We start from the raw sequence: 21,845 nt of genomic DNA on the forward strand, positions 1-21,845 counted from the left end.
CCAGCTGTCTGAGTCCCACCAGTTTATACAATTCTTCCCATAAAAAGGTCTCACTTCTGCCAATTCTAAATTCATACAAACACAGAGATAAAAAATAACCATTTGTAGAAGAGCTCTGTAAGCATTATAAGTTTATCACTGAAATCTTTGCTATAGCACTCCCACCCCAATTATCACCCTTCACTGAAGTAGAGCTGTCACAGCCACATGGACATGGCCTTATGGATTTTCCATACTGCACCAGTTGTAAGAATTGGGGGTTTCCACTACTAGCAAGTGATATTGGCATCCACTTGTGAAATCTTAGATCTGACTGGCAGTTTCCATTAAATATTATTGGCTGCGCTGGAAGAAGTGCAGGATGTTTTCAATAAAGATACCATATGTACTCGACTAAGTCGACCTCATGTAGAATTCAAAGGCAGGGTTAGGGACCAAAATTACAGTACTTACATTGATCTGAGGATAAGTTGACCCAGGTTTTTAGGGTCAAGCTTTTGATTAAAATTTCTAGACTTATACATGAGTATATACAGTAGTTCAAGGAAGCAAAAAACCCCAAACTCTTTTAAAAAGGAAAACCTTCATTAAGTAGAACCTTAACCTTTCTTCCACAACACTTTTCCTTCCAAAAGCTACATGAACTTTCGACTGTGTAGGTTAATTCAAAGATTCTGCCTTGCCATCCAATATAGAACAGGTCAAATGGCTAGTCTAGTAACCAGATTTCCTGTGAAGTTGAACATTACCATTTATAATATATTTATCTGTTGAACTATGTACCTTGGAGAATGAGATGAATCACAAACTACACTGTTATTTTAAGGGAACATGCTTGTACTTTGTGCCATGACTCACTATGTCTTGAGTTATGCCACATTCCGCATGTAAGTGCAAATTTACAATCCCTTTGAATCAAATTTATAGTTTGGAGTAGAACATCATGAATGGAAATTCAAAATCAGCTATGCTATAACTGTTTGTAATGATAATTATTTTAAAAATTCAACATATACATGACCAAAAGACAAAAATTACTTTAATAATTTTTATTTAGCAAAAACATATTTTTACTTTCTCTTTTTCCCTTTGAATGTGTTTGGCCCTCTGTTTTCAGACGAATCACTGGCTTCCCCATTGTGATGAGCCAGCCACTCATCCTCTAACTGTTTCAGCATTTCCTTGGTAAGAAGTCCCTGTTGTATTAGTCTAGCAGCTAGAGCACCCTGGACTCGACCCCGAGTGTCCACCTGGGCTTCTCCAGGCCTAGAGCTCATTGCTTTAGGTCCCCTTCCTCTTCGCTGCCCTTGGGCCTTCGTCCCACTTGGGAGAGTTTCTTGCGGGAGGTCTTCTGCATTCAACATCCCTTCACTAATGGTGGCCCTCTGCAGAGGAAAATCATCTGGAACCGTAACAGTCCCAGAAGTGGTTTGCGAAGCTCTAATCAATCTGGTAATGTTAAGAACTCCTATTTGTATAATGTCATCCAGCTCCTTCTGAATGTCCCTCACGAGTGTAGCATCTGGGAACATGTCCATAAACCGGTAGCTGCAAGAAAGCACATAAGGATGAGCTAAGAATTCCTGAAAGGTAAAGACTAACAGTTGTGGCAGCCCTATCACGGGTTTTTCTTGGCAAGATTTTTTTTTTTTTGGGGGGGGGGGGGGCTGCCATTGCTTCTCGTGAAGAATGATAAATATAATTTGCCCATGGTCACATGATGGATTTCCATGGCTGAGCAAGGATCCAGACCTTGGTCTCCAAGAATCCTAGTCCAACTCTCAAACTTATGATACCACACTGGCTCTCCTGAGAAGTAATACTATACAACTTATTATTTCATATTTATTGGAACTGAGCCTATGAAGACCCTGAATGTAATTGGTGGAGGTCTCACTCACTGGCCAGATCTGCCCCAAACCTAATTTCATGCAGCTTGTTAAGGTCCTCAGTGTTTGGACAGGATTAATGATTCCTTGTATGATTCGTATGATGCAACAGAGAGGAACAACTGGAACAAGGAAAAAGAAGAGAGAGGTCCCAAAAATCTCACAGATCTGCAACCATCTTGCACTTTGAAATCATGCCTTGGAGGGGAAAGGCTGGTGTCACATGGACAAAAATAGTGGTGAGATGGCTCAGAGGTCCCCAGAAAGTTGCCCAGAGGGTGACAGTCAGACATCTTCTGAGCCAGAGGATCAAAAAGATGGCTAAGAAATCCCCATGGCTTACTTCGGTGGTGGCAGGAAAAACGGAAGATGGGGTTGGGTGGGGGTGGGGAGAAAAAGAGAATAGGTTCCAACCACCTTTCACTGCAGCTTGTAAATGGCATTGTCATATTTTTCTTTATAGAAAAAGCTCCTACCCCTGCTATATACAATTTTCTGTGCAGTTTCAGCTCAAAAACTAATCGAACCTTCTGACACAAGGTGTTTTCCATTAGCAGAGAAACTTTGACATGAAGGAACTTTCATACAAGCACTTCCTCATAGCCATCTAAATATGTAGTCCTGTGGGATTATGGTACAATGTTATAAAGGTGCTGCTAAAACCAGCAGAGCCAAAATGTTCCTAATCTTGAGTTAAGACAAGAAGGAAAAAGGAAGGCGAAGTCCACTTCAATACCTCAGCCAAAGATAAAGATCAAGGACGTCATGAACAGCTTCTAGATGTACAAGGTCCTTTATGTTCCTAGGTGGGGTCAGGGGCCAATGAATATGCCTGCACAGCCAGTCAAATGTCAGAGGTTCATTTCTGCTGAACTGCCGGGCAAACTAGAAAATGAAGAAACACATTAAGTAATCAATATTTCTGCAAGAACAATACTATTGGTAATTTCTCAGACAATTAATTTCCTACACTGTCAACTACCCTTTGCAACCAGATCTTTTTTTCTTTCCAATGTCAAGCAGTAAAGCAATTCCAGCAATTTATAAACATTACACAATGCAGTCCAGAAGAGTGGGTATTGCAGCAAGCAACACATTTATTAATTAAAAGAAACAACGCTGCAAAATAATAAAAGGTTTTGTGCTTGAGAGCTGGAAAAAAGAATGCATTAGAACAACTGGCAAGTTTTCATATTTTCATGTTAATGAAATAACTTTCCTTTTTTGCCTTCCTGAAAAATTTCCAGTAAGTATCTGAGCTTTAGGGGAAAAGTTTGCCTCAAAATGTCACTTCTTCTTGAACACAGCTACTGAATGCGACATCTCCTCTCCATTAACCTCATTAACTGGATTTTATCTGGGCCCCTCAAACAATAGCCATCCTGGTTGATTAACAGAGCTTGCCCTTGGCCAACCATCTATTTCCAAGACCAGCATCCCTTTAGCTTTAGCTGCAGTGCAAAGATGGGAATGAGAGGGGAGAGACCAAAGTCATATGATCCCCCCAGGAATTCCTCTTCTCATTAGACGCAAGGACAATACCAGCTCTCTAATACACCTAGGAACAGAAAGTGCTATTTATTTATTTGAATATTTATATTAACCCTTTAGCCAAGGATCTTGGGGGTGGCACACCGAAAATAAATAAATAAATAAAGCCAATTCGAACAGTGTAAATGATTTTAAAACCATAAGAATAAGTACAACAGACAAAAAGCTTATTAAACAAATTCACAAGTTAAAACAAAACAGTTTAAAACTAGTTAGAAAACCAGTTTAAACCATGTACAGATTTGGAGAAAATCAGTTAGGCCTCAAAGGCTTCAGTGAAAAGCCATGTTTTACTTGGTACTGGAATGAAACCAGTGGTCATGTTGATCAGGCATCTAACTGGAAGGTATTCCGTAACTAGGGAGCCATAGCAGAAAAGGTCCCCACACACATCCTCCCAGAGTGTATTTCCCCCCATCCCACTGATGAGAAACAGGAGAGCCCCTAGAGCAGAGTTCAGTCTCTGGTTCGGTGTATACAGGGGAAAACATTCCTTCAAGTATTGAGGTCACAAGCCATTTAAATGTTATCATCAGCATCTTGAATTATTGTTGAGACTGAAGCCTTTGTTGGCTTCAGATCTTGAAATTTAATATCAATTCAACTGTATTTAACTAAATAACTCAAAGATACTTAACTGAACTATGTTGTTTTATATATTCAACTTATCACCTGTAAGATTATTAAAGTACGGTATACTTTTTAGTGCCTTATCAACTAGGGGAATCTGCAAGCATCAGTTCTTTTGTCCCTTGTTTTAATTAAATGCACACAATTAAAATATATATTTGAAATCTATGCATAAGGGCACTATAGTCTATATGGAAAAGTGCAAATATAGATGTATGTAGTGAAATAGGTATAAAAATAACACTGGAATTTCAAAACTGGCAAGGATTCACATACCAACATCCACAAAATCTTTCTTTGTTGATCACAGGAGAGATTTATATAAAATTCTGAATATTCTGAGATAGAAAATCTTGTTAGATTGCCTCCTAAGCTGTGTTTAACTACCAAACCTGGGGTGAGCAAAATAAAATCAGACTCAGAGCAAACTGCTTATGGCATACAAGCTTCTGTGGCCCTAGGATGAAAATCAGAAAGTCTTTTCTGCTACAGTAATTCCTGATTTTAAAAATGTTTTTGATTTCTATCCTTCCTTTCTTTCAAAAAACAAGGCTCAAAGAAGCAAACAATACATTAATAAAGCAAATACTGGTTAAAAACAAAACTTAATTAAAACATTTAAAAAATCAGCAATTTCAAATCAAACAACAGAAAAACTCATGTTGGGAGATACTGGAAGATTCTTCGTAAAAGCACTATTGCTTTATACTACAGGTTTGTTACAATTCTTGAATGGGTCACAATTGGACATATGAGTAAAGCAACATAGTCTTCATATCCCACTATCTTCCTCCACCCTGCCAAACTGTAACTATTTTTCTAACCTTCTAACCTTATTTTATAGTTCAGATGCCCAGAGGTGGAGGAGTTGACACCAAATACAATGTGACCCATTCCCATAAAACACATGCAGCTTCATACACACAAACCTGTCAGAGATCATGAAGGCAATATGAGCCCTTTACCTTTAATAGCGAGGTGCACACATATGGCTGTTTTTTATTGATAGGTGCTGTGCAGAACACATATCGTGCTCTCAGGTTCAGTGGAATGTGCTGGATCATGTCAGCAAGAAATTTGAAGTCATCAACATTGCAGACGAAGTAGAGGCCATCAACTTGAGAGAGACTCACAAAAATATCCTGTTTTAAAAGACAAACATACTCTTTACTAAAGATCGTCTACTCTAGTCTATGTTTGGAGAGTGTAGTGTGGTGGTTTGAGTACTGGACTAGGACTGGAAGACCAAGATTCAATCTCCTCTCAGCCATGGAAACTCACTGGGTGACCTTAGGTACGTCACACTCTCTCAGCCTAAAGGAAGGTAGTGGCAAACCTTCTCTGAATAAATGTCACCAAGAAAACACCACGACAGGTTCACTTTACAGTCACCTCAAGTCAGAAACTACTTGGAGGTACACAACAGCTGTGTTCCCAGTTATGTACGTGTTGGGTGTTCCAATATAAGTATAATTTCTAAGCCAAAAGGAGGGAAATTTCGCAATGTACATGTACTATATGCATCAAGCAAATCTGAACAAATCTCCAGAGCCCACTGCAGACCACTTCCACCTTCAATGCAGTATTGCTAAATTTTGACAGTTACCTATGCCACTGGATTTCAGCAGCAAACCAACAATAACCCTTTTAATTAATCAAGAGAATGAAGCACCACAAAGCAGCTTTGGGAATGCATGTGGCCTGCAGGTCTGCTCAACACTATTCTAAGTAATCTGTACACAGGAAATCAAAGCTAGTACTTTTCTTGCTCACAGTCCCACAGCCTAGCCAATAAGTCAGTAAATCAAGCCCTAAGAACTCATAAAAACTGTACCACTCATCAGCTGCACAAACATAAACTGCAAACAAAATCTCATTTGTGGAAATTACATGTGCATAAAATAATAATAATAATTTAATTTGTTTTATTTATATACCGCTATTCCAAAGATCATAGCGGTGAACAGCAAGTAAGCTAATTAGCAAGTAAGCTAATTTGCCCCCAACAGTCTGGGTACTCATTTTAGCGACCTCGGAAGGATGCAAGCCTGAGTCGAGCTCGGGCCCTTTTGCTGGTCTTGAACTCGCAACCTTGTGGTTTTGAGTAAATGGCTGCAGTACAGGCATTTAACCACTGCGCCACCAGGGCTCCATAACTACTCAAGGTAACAGTGTGTCCTTACTAAAGCAATGCAGCATGTAAACTACTGTATACTGAAAAAGTTCAATAGCTTTTCTGATTCTTACAATAAGATTTGAGAGTGTGGCATCAGGAAGATGATATGCAAACATTTCAATCTGCTCAGCAGTGGGATGCAAGCCAGCAGTCTGGAAAAGAAAAGAAAAGAAAAGGGGGAGTGGGGCAAGAGAGAAATCTTCATTTTTCACCAGAATTAAACCTTTTAAAAGTGTATATCTGACTACGGGGCTGTGCAGACAGCCCCAAAGGGATGACCTCCACCCACCCCTTTTACAGCCAGATGAGGGTCATGGCAACCACATGCCACAGCCATGACCTGGCCTTTCCAGAGCGTGAAAAGGAGTCACAAAAAGCGGCTCCTTTTTGCACCTTGGAAAGGGCACAATAGCCGCAGCGCTGTAGCTATATGGCGCTCCTTTGGCGCTTCGTCATACAGATGCAGCACCAGAGGAATGCCATGATGTCACGCACCATGCGGTGCGGCATGCTGGGTCATGGTGCCCTGGGGGGCGTAGTCGGACGTGCATCATATGGACGTGATGCCTCAACTCCACCCCCAGGCCGGCCTTAATAACCAGTCTGCACAGGACCTCCAACTATGAGAAGCTGTAACCCAAGCAATCTGGAAAGAAGTTGCTCTAGGATGCTCACTGCATGTACAACATTTACAGCCACTAACCTGAATGTAATTATCAAGAAGAGGAAAGCAAATAGCCAAACAGCAACAGGTAAAAGATTCAAGAGAGCCAGTTTGAAGACTGTATAACTAACTGAACTGCTTTACAGGAGATAGGCAGCAAGAGTACCTTTACTTAGCTCATGGAAGCTGCTATACCATGTTCCACAAATATTCCATATTCCAGATCAAACGTAATTGCCTTAGCAATTATTTCCACAAGCAAGCCAGCATATGAAAAAGTCTTTTCCAGTTTGGTGCCCTAGATACCCTAGAGTACAATAAACTATCAGCCTTGACCACTATGACAGATGGTCAGGGATGGAGGGTGTTTTAGTTCAAAACATGTAGAGATCACCAGGGCTTGGTGAGTGAGTGTCCCAATGGTCCTGTCTATTCAGCATGCATACATGTAAGGTCATTTCAGATGAGACTGTGGCTTAATAGCAGACCACAGATTTTCCCAGATTCAGGCTCTGACATCTCCAGAAATAGTTTTAGGTCGGATGTAATGGAAACCACCTTGGTCTAAGACCTAGGAAAACTTCTGCCAGTTGAAGTAGACAATTATTTTTCTAGATAAACAGTTGGACCAATCAGAAGAGCCCTAAATAGCACAGTCAATGGTAAGGAATGACAGGATTGAAAGTCCACATCTGTAGGGCCACAAGCTGCCCACCTCTGTTGTCGCTCCTGATGGTCTTATGCTTGCCCAACTCGAGTTAATGTGATCTAACACTGCTCTAGGAACATAGTGCTGTAAAACACACCAACAAGATTAGAATATTTAAGATCCTACCAGTATGGGATCCACTGATTTATTCAAGATTTCCTTCAGCAAAAGAAGGTCATCTCGATGCATAGTAGTAACTTCCCCCTCTTTGAACACAGTGCTAAATCTTCCAGCACGCCCTGAAATTTGTAGTGCCTGGGAAGTTGTAATTGTATCCATTTCTTTTTCACCCTTTTCATTCACAGTTGGTTTAACTAAGGAGTTAAAAATTATCCTTTTTATGCTCCTAGAATAAAAGCACAGATAATGGATTAAAAGTGAAAAAAGAAAACAGCAGTTGTTATACCACATCAGTTCTTTCATAAGATCCTAGCTATGCCAATTCAAAACCCAATTAGAAAACCAAATGAAGTAGTAGTCATAGTAGTAGTAAGAATTTATTTCTTACCCACCTCTCCCCAAGGCTCAAGGCAAGGTACAACATAGATTAAAATATATAAAACAATTTAAATACATAAGTTAACACACATAAACAAATGTAGATCAGGAAAAGGTGAGAGATGTGCAACACTAAAAGGAAAAGCTCTCTAGACAGTTTCAGGTGATGCAACATAAGCAGCAGCAACTAGACCTTAGAGGCAATATGTCAAACCAACTCTGTTACTCATTAGTTTGCTGTAATAACAAGGCTAATGACACAACTTTTAAGCATTATAATGATGGTGTTAACATTAGGGGCTGAAGTTTTCACACTGCAAATAATATTTACTTGTTCCAGTAGTGTTATTTTGGGGAGGGGTACTGAGGTTGGTTGGCTATTAGTAGTTTTGTTTTTCTATAACTTAAAAAAATTGACAATAGTATGTTACTAGTGCATTATGCTACTCATTACTTGGAAGAAGTGAGTACTGTAACATTCTTTTTTTTAAAAAAAGTAATGCAACCAATAATGTGGTACTTCTGAAAGTAATACTTCAAAACTCTGGCAGCAACAGAACCCCCCCCCCCTCCCCAATATTTCTCTCCCATCAGGAATGCTACATAGTGCTTTGTGCCTTCAAGCTGACTCTTTATGGCAACCCCATCATAGGGTTTTCTTGGCAAGATTTATTTAGAAGACATTTGCCACTGTCTTCCTCCAAGGCAGGGAGAGTGGGACTTGTCCAAGGTCATTCAATGGGCTTTCACAGTTGAATAATGATTCCAACCCTGTCTCTCAACAGTCAAACCTCTAAATCATGTTGGCTCTCTATATATTCGTGGAAGGTGCTTAGTTAAGCAACATCCATCCTCAACTCTATGAAAAAATGGCTATTCAGTCAGGTTGAACCAATGCAACAAACACTGCTCCAGTATCAAAGCTCTACCTTCCCTTCACCAGCTTTTCCCTCCCTGTGGGAAGAGACATTCCCACCCTTATACACCTAGCTTGGCCAGGTCCAACAGAATGCAACTCCAATGTCTGTACTTTCCAACCAACTCCTGATGGTATTCAATCTTCCACAGAACTAGAAAGGCATGAAGGATGAAAGACAAAAGGATGCCTTCAATGACAGATAACACTTTTTGAACTGTACCTTGTCAACATAAAGGTATGTGCCTCAATTGCATTCTGTTCATTAAAAGGGACATGTGTGTTTAGAAACACTCTTCCAGTCAGGTAAAAATCATGATCAGTGCACACACACATGATGTGCCTTTAAGTAATTTCCAATTTATGACAATCCTAAAATGAAACTATAATGGCATTTTCCTGGCAAGGTTTGTTCGGGAGTGGAAGTGGCCATTGCCTTCCTCTGAGGCTAAGGGAGTGTGAACTTCTTAAGTTCTTCCAATGGATTTTCATGGTCAAGTGGGGAATTGTAACCTGGTCTCCTGGAGTCCTAATCCAACAACTCAAACTATTACACCACACTGGCTCATGAGAGGCATGTTCTGAGAAAGCCAAGAACTATCATCATCTGCACCTCAATGAAATACTGTGTTTAATTTATTCAGGATACTTACAAATTGAGGCCCATTCCAATTGCATCTGTAGCAACCATGATTTTACATGGATCATCAGGATCATTGAACTTCTTTGCCTGGGTAAGTTTTGTTCCTGAAATAATCAAAGAATAGGCTGTATCCCAAATAAAGTTACAATTGCATTCTTTGGTTTTATTTTGGCTTGATGTGTAAAAACTACCACTTTCTAAGTTCCCATTCCACAGTAGCATTTCCAGTGGACTGCAATAAATAAATAAATTGCTCAGGACAATTCAAACACATCAATGACCCACTGAGATTACTTTGGTAGAATGCATCCCATGTTTACACAGAAAGCACTACTTGAGTAAACTGAGGGCTCGATATGGAACTATGCATATATAATCAAACCTATTTCTGATTACAGCAGAGCACTGTCAGTGTTACGGAACCCATGCATAGACAATCTTATTTGCACTTGCCCATTCACACAATATCTTTATTTCCAATAGAAGCTATAGAGTCTACAGAAAAAGAGGCTGAATAAACATTAGGAAGAACCTCCTGATATTACAAGCTATTAAACAGTGCAACAGGCTGCCTGGGAAGGTACTGGACTCTCCTTGTTAAAAGTTTCTGCTAGATTCTCATCAGGAACATCAGAGTAAAAAAGAACATTAGAGTAATTTCCTGTATTGGTAAGGGGTTAAATTAGATGACCCCAGATGTCCCAATACTGGTTGAGTGTAGGTCATTCACAAAGAGAAAACAGCTGCCTAGAGTTATATTCTTTCTGTCTTTCCCTCTTCCTGTATAACATTTTACAAAACATCACCACTTTCACACTGCTCACACCAAGATTGAAATGTCCAAACAAAGAACTGCAAACCTAGAAACAACACAGGTATACTTAGTTCCATATTAATACAGTGTCTTAATGTGGTTTGGGTGGATACTGCCACTATATAATTAAAGTAATCAAGTCCCTGCCTGTTAACAATTAGTGAGCAAAACAAGGACAAGATGTAAAATATATATATTTTTACAAGACAAAATACTGCCCCCTGCCCCCCCAAAAAACCCCACAGGATATGCTAACATACTAGGCATAATAGTTTGATTAATACTTTATATAATTCAATAGCTAGACATCAAGTATATAATTGTTTTGTCACTTATATCAACAGTTAATAGCCAGGGTTATAGCCCCACAATTTCTCCAAGCATAGAGAACATTTACCAGGGGGCAGACTTCCATAGATGACAGCACATTCCAGGCCCCGTGCTTCAATCTGACGACTCACTGAATAAATATCATTCTTACTGAAGCATACAATGCAGTCTCCAGGGCGAAGCTTATCTAAGGATTCAAGTGCCTCATCTAACACTGTGATAGGAGTTAGCCTCTTGTAGTTTCTCACCTAGAGATAGATAGCAATCATAAAAGAAATTTCATCAACAAAGAAATCTTCAAGAGCAACTGGGGAGCCATTTTGGTGCAACAAGGGCTTGAATGTGTGGAGTGATGCCTCTGTCAGGTACACAATCTGTAAGTCTCCCAGATTTCAAACAGAGCTTGCTATACAGAACAAGAAGGGAAGCAGTTTATAGACTTTACAGTACAGACTGCCAAAATAAAGCTGCTTCGGGTCTCTTTGGAGGTATGCTGTTTAAATGATGCATGCATCCTAAGAATCCGAAAGCTGCACCAAAGCTGCACTCCAGTGCTTAGGAATGGAGTGTGGCTTTGGCGCAACCTCCGGACTCTTAGGATCCATGCATCATTTAAATAGCATACCTCCAAAGAGACCCGAAGCAGCTTTATTTTGGCAGTCTGTAACAGGCCTATATGATCTTCTAATCTTGGTCATACACTATAAGCACAGGCACTTGAAAAGGACAGAGTTTGGAAGAGTTACTTTTTTGGACCACAACTCACAGGGTCACATACCTCCACCTCCTTCCCTGTAGTACACAGTCACTAAATTAATAGCAGCAGCTTCCATGGCCAAAACAGCAATGCTTCCAAGTACTGGAAATACTGGAAATAACGTACCCTAACTGAAGTTCTTTGTACCAGTTGAGACATCCAATTAATTTACTGAGTGTACCTCTTTAGAGTTTTAGAACCATGTGATCTAATGAAAAGAAATATGGGGTGTAAATATGGACCTAAAAGTTGTTCAGCGGCCCTTTGTTTTCAGGGGAAGGAAATAGGAACCTATTGAAGAAAAATCCTGCACTGTCACTTGATTTTAATAGATGTTTTCAGCATAACAAATAACACTGTGATTGCTAGCATAACCTCCCCTTTTCTGCTGAGGAACAACTGTGGCAGAAACCTACTGTCTTTAAGTTCTGCCTGTGAGCTTCCCAGACGCCGGCTCCCAGTACTTATTGTCAGGTGCCTCCAAGTCATTTCCAACATATGGTGACCCTAAGGCAGCCCTGTCATGGGGTTTTCTTGCCAACATTTGTTCAGAAAGAGGTTTGCCTTTGCCTTCCTCTGAAGGTGAAAGAGTTTGATTTGCCCAAGGTCACCCAGTGGGTTTCCATGACTGAGTGGACATGCAAACTCTGGTGTCCAGAGGTCTAGTCCAGTACTCAAATCACTATACCATGCTGGCTCCAAATAGGCAACTTAAAAAAAGTAGGAAATTATAGGCTTTTCTTCTGATCCAGAAGGCACTCAGCATACAAATTATGCATGCCACTGTGAAGGGCACTCAGCAGCCATTACAAAAACCACTAGTTGCACATAATAAAATTATGCCAGAAATGAATTTCGGAAAGTTAGATCTTAAAAGCTTTAACTCCTAACAGAAAATAAGTGATTTTAATAAACAGGAACTAATGACTATTTTAAATAAAGGGAGCTTAGACTATGTACATTTAAGAACGAAGGTGTGACACATACCTCCACCTCTTCCCCTGTAGTATACATGAGTTCTGTCACCAAATTAATGGCAGCAGCTTCACCACAAACATGGATTTCTTCTGCGCATAGTCCTGAATACAACATACATGCAAGACAAAAAGGATTTCAAAGCAATTCACCTGGATCACAAATGTATTTTTAACAATATTAGTGGGAAAAAATTTGCATCTCGTCATAGCTAGCAATATCTAATAAGCAATAAGCAATAACCAACACAGACTTCACCATCTTTCAAATGGTCAATGGAGTTCAAAGCCATGGTTACAAAGAGATTTTTCTGTGTATCAGTGTGCCAGAACAGCCATGTAGTATACATGAAAGGGAAGCCATACAAGTCAGCACTAACCCTAACTCTGGATAAGGTGCTTTCAAAAACAACAAACTCACATAAAACATACCTAAGAGAGCTCGCGTCCAGGCCCAACCTCGAGAAGGATCTTTAATCATCTGAATCTCATCAATCACAGCCACTTCATCTAGAAATAAAAAAAAGATAGTAGGGTGAACAGTAAAAGACACCTAAAATTTAAAGGCACAACCGAGTGTGTATCTACACTGCAGAAATGCTGTTTTACACTTTAGCTGACATGGCTCCATCCTACAGAAGCCTGGGATTTGTAGTTTTGTGAGGCACCACCACTCTTTGGCAGAGAAGGCTATAAGTCCTTGTAAGACTACAAATCCCAGGATTCCATAGGATGGAGTTAGAGCACTTAAAGTGGTGTCAAGCTGCATTATTTCTACAGTGCAGTTGCACCCACAGCTATAATAATGATTCAGAGTATAAGCTCTTCAAAGTGGTGATCCATTTAAAAAGTGCTTTCACATTCTCATTTCTCCAGTCCATAACCAGTGCTTAGGAAAGTTAATTTCTGAGCTACAACCCCCAGAATGTTGCATCTAGCAAAGCCAAGAACACATTTTAAGTTACAATATAACTGAATATCAAATTTAAAAAATGAGTATGAACTCTTGAAGAACATTTTAAAAAGAAAAAAATGTATACATACAAGGCGTAGTAACACTACACATTTCAATGGTGCAAGCAACATGGGCAGCTGGTCGACCCTCAGAATCAACACAGACGCGTTCTTCTCCCGTTACCAAGTCACATGGCACATTCTATAAGGAAGAAAATGGCAATTTATAAAAAACAAAATGATTTGTCTGTACAGAAAGAAACAGTGGGGCCCTTCCAAGACACTACACTGAAAACTTTGAGAGGATAACATGTAAATAAACAAAGCATTTTGGTCAGCAAAAGGAATCTTTAAAAAAAAAAAAACCACCCTCAGATAAGGTCTGGATTATGGTCTCTTAGCTACAGATATTCTTTTCATACTCTACCATTACAGAATTCCAAAAATTCACTACGCTCTAAAGCAAAAGGGATAATCACATTGAATTTTTCACACTGAAAAGTATAGCTAGTTTTATCATCTGTATATCAGTACTTGTATAATACTCTTATTCTGTCTTAATTTTCCCCTTTCTGCTCTACTCTTTCCCTACTCTCTGTTGTACCTGCCCATAATAAAAAGATAATTATATTTTAGGGATACGTATTTATATGATTATGAAAAAAACAGTATCCATAGTGGCAGCCTTATATCATTTATCACCATCAGAGTACTTTGTATAATAATCTGGGCTGCAACATGGTCATAGAAGCATGGAAATACATTGACATACTGACAGCATCATTACTCTTTTGGAAGATCTCATGTGCCAGAAGCTTTAAAGGGCCACAATATATTCCTGATTTTGCTGCTAAATATCTCTGGATTGCATGATAAGTTTTTCCACTGTTTGTAGGGCCAGCATGGAAAACAATTTTTCTTTGAATAGCCCTGGCTTCCGGATACCTAGAACACACAAACAACACAACATACAGAAATGCATAGTTGAGCAAGACAGTCTGGATACAATTTTGGATTAAGCCCCCTTCCCTATGATGTAGCATGTGTTATCTCATCTGTTTTAAAAACTTCTCCTAATTTATCAATTATTCATCTGAGAACAAGGAAAGAAAAGTTTCCAGGGGTGAAAGCATAAAAAATATTATTTGTATAAAAAGCCCAACATGTGTCTTTTGACTAGCAGCAACAAGTCCAACTTACATCATCACAAACCACTTAGACGCTGAGCAGAGAGCAGAGCTGGACTTGGGCCGCAGCAAGCACATATCACAGCTCCAACCCAGCCCAAATAGGAGCAGCATAAAGCCACTCCTATTTGGGGCAGATTAAAACCACTCCACCACAGGTTCAGCCAGCTACCAGCTGGCTTGGGGGCGTGTGGTGTCTAAACGCCATGCCCCCAAGTCACCCGGAAGATGCCCAGTGTGTAATCACCAGCGTGACTTCCAGGTGACTGAAGGTGTAGTGTGTGTAAACACCACACCCTCAAGCTGGCTTGAAGATGGCCAAAGCTGCTATTCCGGCCCTTACTTGGCTATTGCAGAGGTCAGTATTCTGTTCTGCAACAACAACCCCAAAACACCATTTCCCCCTGCTGCACTTGCCCCATGGGCAATTCTCTGCTGGTGAAAAGTGAAGGAGCAGCAGAGATGTGTCCAACTACTTTGCTTTTCCCAGGAGATGCAGCAACAATGTCATCACCAGGGACCTCCTGAGGACTTCCAGAGATCCTAAAAATGTCTGTCATGGTACACCCAGCAGTGTTCAGGAGTGCATTTGTACAGCTAAAACTAGTGCACCAACTGTGCTCATTCCTTTGGATGTCAGATCTGGCTAAAATGACACATGCCTTGATTACATCCCATTTGGACTACTGTAATTCACGCCACATGGGGCTGCCTTTGGAAACTGTTCAGAAAGTTCAGCTGCTCCAAAATGCTATGGCCAGAATGCTGACCAGGGTCGGTTATAGGCAGCATGCAACTCCTGTGTTAAAACAACTTCACTGGTACTGATTTGTTTCCAGGCACAATTCAAAGTGCTGGTCATGACTTATAAAGTTCTATATGACATAGCTCCAGACTATTTGAAAGACCACATCTCTTCATGTGAACCTGCTAGAACTCTAAGATCTTCAGGGAAAGGCTTTCTCTCAGCCCCATCATCAAAGGTTTGCTTACTCAAGACACAAGAGACAGCCTTCTTAGTGGCTGCTCCCACCCTCTGGAACTCCCTCCCTACTTTCCATTTGCTGGCAGATAAAACTTTTCTTTTCAAGTAAGCTTTCAATATGTACTTGCATCCAGGGATGCTTCTAATTGGGGTGTTTGCTTTTGTATGTTTTCAATAGTTTTCTATTTTTAACATAGTATGTTTTTAGTGATTTTATATTTTTAACTTGTTATATTAATGTGATGTTTTTAATTGTTTTTAAAATTGTACTGTTTTTAAGTATCTTTTGTAAGCTGCCTTAGTTCTACTTTAGTAGAAAGGCAGCATGATAGATAGATAGATAGATAGATAGATAGATAGATAGATAGATAGAGGAAAATAGCCAGGCATGCCTCTGCTGTTCCCTTCTTACTCACTACACTCCAAATGGCCACCTTTGGAGGTAGGGGCTGCCACAGAGAAAATGCAAGTTTGAAGGGGCTGCATTAGGAACATATTGTGGCTATATTCCAAAGATACATCTCCAAAAGAAGGATCTCAGCAGAGAATTAATCACATAACAGTAATATTGTTACTATTGGGGAAGATGTGTGATTTCAAAAAGCTAACCAGTTGGGTGGCAATCTTAAATCGCTGATTTTACGCAGATCATCCATACACTCCAGCATAGGAAAGATTTGCTTAGCATGCCTCATGAAAAATGGAAATAGATCATCAACATGCCCTGTAGGAGGAAAAGGAAAAGAAAGAAAAAATATTTAAAATAACTTACCAGTAGATTATCACACAATGTTGCATTAAGAACAAGTGTAATCTTGTTAAATTTGACAAATAGATTTTACCAGTAAAAAAATAATTCCTACTTTTATTAAAATTAGCAGGGAATGCAGTTCTACATCACTGTCCTGTCACAAGAAAGCATGGGAATTCTGACCCATATTTAAGACCTTCAGTATTTTTCCAAATTATATAAAGAATCTTCAAATAAATATTAAAAATTCCTTTTGGAAAACAGCTAATTTTTAATACACACTTTGATATGCACAAAGTATAATAGCCTCTGTATAGTTTTCTTTGCTCCTAGTGAGAGTTTGTGCTTGATTTGCTCTAAGATCTATTCATTTGTCTTTTCAGCAGTCCACACAGTCCATCTCACTATATAACCAATATTTTAATGTCTACAAGACCCTCAGGAGCAAGGCCAAGGTCAGCAGCCTTTAAGCAGCTACTGCATGTAAAAACTAACCTTTTTAAAAGTAAGGTTATGAAATAGTCTGTTCCATAGGCTTACCTGCACCACAGCATATATCATTTAGAATAATGTGAATATCAGGACTCAGATAATTAGACTCCATAATATATTTCCTAAAGCTTATAAATGCTTGATGAAAAAGGCGAGCTATAAGAGGAACAAAACAAACAAAAGTTTAGCATTGCTTATAAAGCTCCCTGTCCTAAAATCTGGACAAAATCTAATACAGTAAAAAAATCATTTCATGAAACTTAATAATGTAATTTTTTGTTTTTAATTAGATTATATCTATGTGTATGGTTATGTTAACATTTGCAAGATACTTGAAATCAAATTAGATACTTGAAATCAAATTAGATACTTGATAATCTTAATGCACTGTTTCATTAGGTACTTATATTTTAACATTAGTCTTAAGCAGTTAACTTTGCAAATAGAATTTGCTTAGAATGATTCATGGTTCCAAAAAACCTAAAGACCATGTTGTGGGAGAAGCATATCTCAAGAAATATGCTATAATATCCAGGATCAAAAATGCACATTTCATACCGTCTAGTCCATTTTCTGACCCCAGTCTTTGTATTTCTTTCCTCTTGTAAAATTTATTTAATATTTTCAGTGCTTCACCTAGAAGACAAAATATAGATTGTGTCATACTACTTAATAAGAGAAATTAGTTATAGAAATGTATAAATATATAAATAAAAATTATTATTATTATTATTATTATTATTATTATTATTATTCAGCCATTTGTAATCATTTGTTTGCAGTATTTAATCATATATATATTCAGAGAGAAGCAACTATTACCAGACAAACACTGTGAAATCCATCTTTCGTAAACCTACTTTGGAGAGTCACAAACCATTACTTCTATAGTAACCCAAGTGTTGCAATCTGAAATAAGATGACAGCTCATTCATATCAGGGATGGCCAGCTTCTATATTTGTAGAAACTAATCTGTGATCCAGAGAATGACTTTGGGAATGAAGCTATCAGACACAACAAGGGGGGGCAGGATAGTTAGAATACCCTACTAAAAAGAACTTCAGTGGTACATAAGCACTCATGATATGAGGCTACATACTGAGGGCAGGTGGGAAGATGTGTTCCTTGAAAAATTCCCTTGATAAGAGTATCAGTTGCTATATAGATGCTATATACAGGGATGTATGTTATTATTTCTCTTCCACAAAATAAAAATACTTCTTCTATTGAAGTTAAAATATTAAGAATCTTTCTCATACCAGATTAAATTTGGAAAGATCAGACAAAATTGCTCTGAGGAATAGAAGTTACCAACACTGGACCTCCCTATCTAGTTTACAGGAAAATCCAAGAAACCATAATATGGCCAAGCCATTAATAATCCAGCCGTTAACAGTGTCTTGGGTCTACTATATGCCACAGAACCTATCAAATAAAGAAAGCTTTGTCGCTATAGTAATAGTATACATAGTACTATAGCAATACTATATATATATAATATAGTAATGAATGAAAAAGTGGCTAAAAATACTATGGCTAACATCCTGTTGGGAAGCTGCAATATTGTAAACCAACTTGTGATTGTGTAAAGTTGAACTGCACTGTTGCACAATCCAAACCATATCCCTCTCAAGAGGGAGCAGAAACATAGTACAGTTGGACCTTCTTATACACGGATTTTTTATACACGGATTCAAGCACACACGGTTTGAAAATGTTCAAAAAAAAGGATACATTTCAAAGATCAAACCTTAATTTTCCATTTTTTATTAGGGACACCATTTTGCTATGTCATTATATTTAATGGGACTTGAGCATACACGGATTGTGTTATACACGAGGGATCTTGGAACCAAACCCCAGCGTATAACAAGGGTCCACTGTAAGTGCGCAAGCAGAGCCAGAAGGATAGGCGCTGTGCAATGGCGCTGCCATGCAACAGGAAATCTTGTGCAGTGCCCCATTGTGCATCATCACAATTCACAAGGCTGCCTGTTGTGTCAGCAAAAGGTACTGCCACCATCCTTAAGTTTTGTGTCACAGGGAGTCAGACAGACGGGTGGCTTGGATTGGCCCCCATCAGCCTGGGACCACAGCGGTCCTGAAACCGCCGTAGTTCTGAACAGGCCACCACAAGGAGCAGCTTTTTGCCGCTCCTTTTTAGGCTGGGTCTGAGCCACTTTAGGGGGCCTCAAAGCCGCTTCCAGCCACGTTGGAGGCGTGTGTCATCTGCTGCGCATGCCCAGCGTGGGCGGGAGCTGCACTTTGGGGCCATAGGCTCTCATGTAGGATCCTGGCCATTGTACAATACTCTTTCAACATCTTTGGCCGACCAATGTGGTCCACTCATTTTCCTCACCGTGAAAACCTATGAACACCAGTGCTGGACGGCCAGCTTCCATCACATAAACCTGTTCAGTTCCTTAGGAACACCATCCATGACCTTGTTCCAAGCACCCCCACTTCCACATGTTAGACCAGTGGTCCCCAAACTGTGCTCTTTAAGGGAACACTGATATATAGTATTATAGTAGCTCAAACTGTGCTCTTTGAGACTGTGGACTACAGCTCCCAGAAGCCTCAGCTGTGTTGGCCAATAGCCTGGGATTCTGGGAGCTGGAGTCCAAAATCCCTTAAAGAGCACAGTTTGGGAACCACTGATATATAGTATTATAGTAGCTCAAACTGTGCCCTTTAAGAAAGTGTGGACTACAGCTCCCAGAAGCCTCAGCCGTGTTGGCCAATGGCTTGGGATTCTGGGAGCTGGAGTCCAAACACCTGGAGGGCCAGAGTTTGGACCCCTTTCCCTTCCCTTACTCTTATTGAGGGGCCTGGTGAGCTCGGCCCCTACGTCCCCCTCTGGGCCAGGCGCAGCCGGGGGCACTGGGAGCGGGACGAACAAGGACGTGTCCGGCGCCCGAACACCGCCGTCGTTGGAGGAAGAGGAGGAGGAAGCAGCAGAGGCTCGGGCCGTGAGAGGCCAGGCCAAGGCTCGGCTGGGGCCTCCCAGAGCGAGGCGGCCTCCATAGCGGAAGGAGCGCGAAAGGAGCCGGGCTGAGCAGCGCACGGACATCGGAAACACCATCGAGTAGAAGAGTGGCGCCGCTGCTGTGACGTCATCAGGGAGCGACGAAGGACCCCTAGTCCTCTTCCTTTCGGGTGGCTACATTAAATGCCTAAAAAAATACTTGTTGGTGGAAATAGGCTAAAGCAGTGGTTTCCTCAAACTATGTCCTTTTAAGGGGTTTTGGACTTCGTCTCCCAGAATCCCACGCTGTTGGCCGACATGACTGAGGCTTCTGGGAGCTGAAGGCCCAAATCTCTTAAAGGGCCCACAGTACTATACTATCCTATATATACACAATATATACTATACGATATTGTATTATATATCAGTGGTCCCCAAACTGTGCTCTTTCATGGATTTTGGACTTCAGCTCCCAGAATCCCAGACTACTGGCCAACATGGCTGAGGCTTCTGGGAGCTGAAGTCCAAAATTCCTTAAAGAGCACAGCTTGAGGACTTTAGAGTCACCATAAGTTGGAAATGACTTGAAGATACACAACACATACAGACACAGAGTCCTTTCTAAAGCAGTTGTCCTCAAACTGTGTCCTTTTAAGGGATATTGGACTTCAGCTCCCAGAATCCCACACTATTGGCCAACATGACTGAGGCTTCTGGGAGCTGAAGTCCAAAATCTCTTTAAAAGGGCAGTTTGGGGACCACTGGCCTAAAGTGTGGCGTAGGGTGGCCAGGCGTCCTCCTTTTCCCCAGCATGTGCCCTACATTTCAGCCTTCCGTCCAATTCCAAAAGGCCTTCCCCATTTTGAGCAGAGCTAAGAAAGATGCATGAATTCATATCTGTGGGAGCCTTTCTTTCTTTCTTTCTTTCTTTCTTTCTTTCTTTCTTTCTTTCTTCTATGTTGTCCTTTGCAGTAAGGACACACCTGGCCACCCTCAGTCGTGGTTTGAGCGTTGGGCCGCTCAAGACTCTGGAGAGCAGGGTTCGATTCCTGCTTGGCCATGGAAGCCCACTGGGGGGGACCTTGGGCAAGTCACACTCTCTCAGCCTCATAGGCAGGTGAAGGCAAACTGCCTCTGAAGAAACCTTGCCAAGAAAACCCCATGATGTGGTCGCCTTAAGTTGGGAATGACTGGAAGGCACACAACAAGCAACAACAAAGTTGAGCAAGTGTGGGCTGCAGCTGTGTCCCTCCTAAGAAAGGCCTTGGAGACCAGGGTTCCAATTCCTACTCAGCCATGGAAACTCACCATGTGACTTTGGGAGAGTCACACTCTCTCACCCCAGCAATCCCCATAATAGGTTTCTTTTAGATATTACTAGAAAGTCTTACCAAGAAAACCCCATGACAAGTTCACCTTAGGGTCACCGGAAGTCAGAAACAACTTGAAGGCAACACAATAAGGAGAAAAGCTCCATCAGGCCTAGCCTAAAGAAGAAGAGCCCTCCCTCCAGTCCGACACCATCCAGCTTGGGAGGGAGTAAAAAGGCAGGCCCAACTCCATCAGGGCTAGCCAGGAAAAGAAGAACCCTCCCTCCAGTCCATCTGTCTTGGTCCAGGCCTCAGAGCGAGAGAACCACTGGACTTCCCCACCACCATTCCCTTCTTCTGTGTGTCAAGTCTCGCTTAGACTGTAAGCCTGAGGGCAGGGAACAGTCTATCCGTAAGCCGCTCTGAGCCTTTAGGGCTGAAGAGCGGGATATAAACACCGTAAATAAATAAAAGCATAGCCAACCAATAAGTCCTGGGGGCCCAAAACGTGCCTTTCTAGACCTGGGCATCGAAGTGTGGGTTTAGCTTGGCAAAGGGAGCCTTGCAGTGCCTCCTCTCATTTTCCCACTGATTAATAGAAAGAAGGAAACTTTTTCACTGCATCCCTTGGAATAAAGGCAACAGG

General features: G+C 40.7%; 1 protein-coding gene across 2 annotated transcripts; it reads right to left on the reverse strand.

The window, feature by feature from the left end:
- Window positions 1-1,048: 1,048 nt before the first annotated feature.
- Window positions 1,049-21,335, reverse strand: SUPV3L1 (Suv3 like RNA helicase). Of its 2 annotated transcripts, none has more exons than XM_089510474.1 (15): window positions 21,281-21,335; window positions 17,479-17,556; window positions 16,969-17,076; window positions 16,287-16,401; window positions 14,282-14,450; window positions 13,596-13,707; window positions 12,984-13,061; window positions 12,565-12,656; window positions 10,888-11,068; window positions 9,687-9,780; window positions 7,746-7,965; window positions 6,318-6,398; window positions 5,036-5,212; window positions 2,626-2,774; window positions 1,049-1,548 (listed from the first exon to the last, which is right to left on the reverse strand). In XM_089510474.1, the coding sequence occupies exons 3-15, from the start codon at window positions 17,030-17,032 to the stop codon at window positions 1,071-1,073; spliced, it is 2,010 nt and encodes a 669-aa protein (XP_089366600.1). In that variant the 5' UTR covers window positions 17,033-17,076; window positions 17,479-17,556; window positions 21,281-21,335; the 3' UTR covers window positions 1,049-1,070. The 2 variants fall into 2 exon arrangements, with proteins under 2 accessions (XP_089366600.1, XP_089366599.1); XM_089510473.1 differs by lacking the exon at window positions 21,281-21,335 and adding an exon at window positions 19,739-20,012.
- Window positions 21,336-21,845: the final 510 nt, after the last annotated feature.

The sequence above is a fragment of the Sceloporus occidentalis genome, unplaced genomic scaffold, assembly GCF_023333645.1.
Source record: "Sceloporus occidentalis isolate IW3139 unplaced genomic scaffold, rSceOcc1.0.p SCAF_2, whole genome shotgun sequence".
NCBI lineage: Eukaryota > Metazoa > Chordata > Lepidosauria > Squamata > Phrynosomatidae > Sceloporus > Sceloporus occidentalis.

Excerpts from the sequence above, each read along its gene's own strand:
- SUPV3L1 (XM_089510473.1), bottom strand. The coding sequence starts at position 20,006 with ATGGTGTTTCCGATGTCCGTGCGCTGCTCAGCCCGGCTCCTTTCGCGC. Across the intron at positions 7,966-9,686 it reads ATTGGAATGGGCCTCAATTT|GAGCATAAAAAGGATAATTT; the intron begins GTAAGTATCCTG and ends CTTTTATTCTAG. Across the intron at positions 6,399-7,745 it reads AATCAGTGGATCCCATACTG|ACTGCTGGCTTGCATCCCAC; the intron begins GTAGGATCTTAA and ends TTTCTTTTCCAG.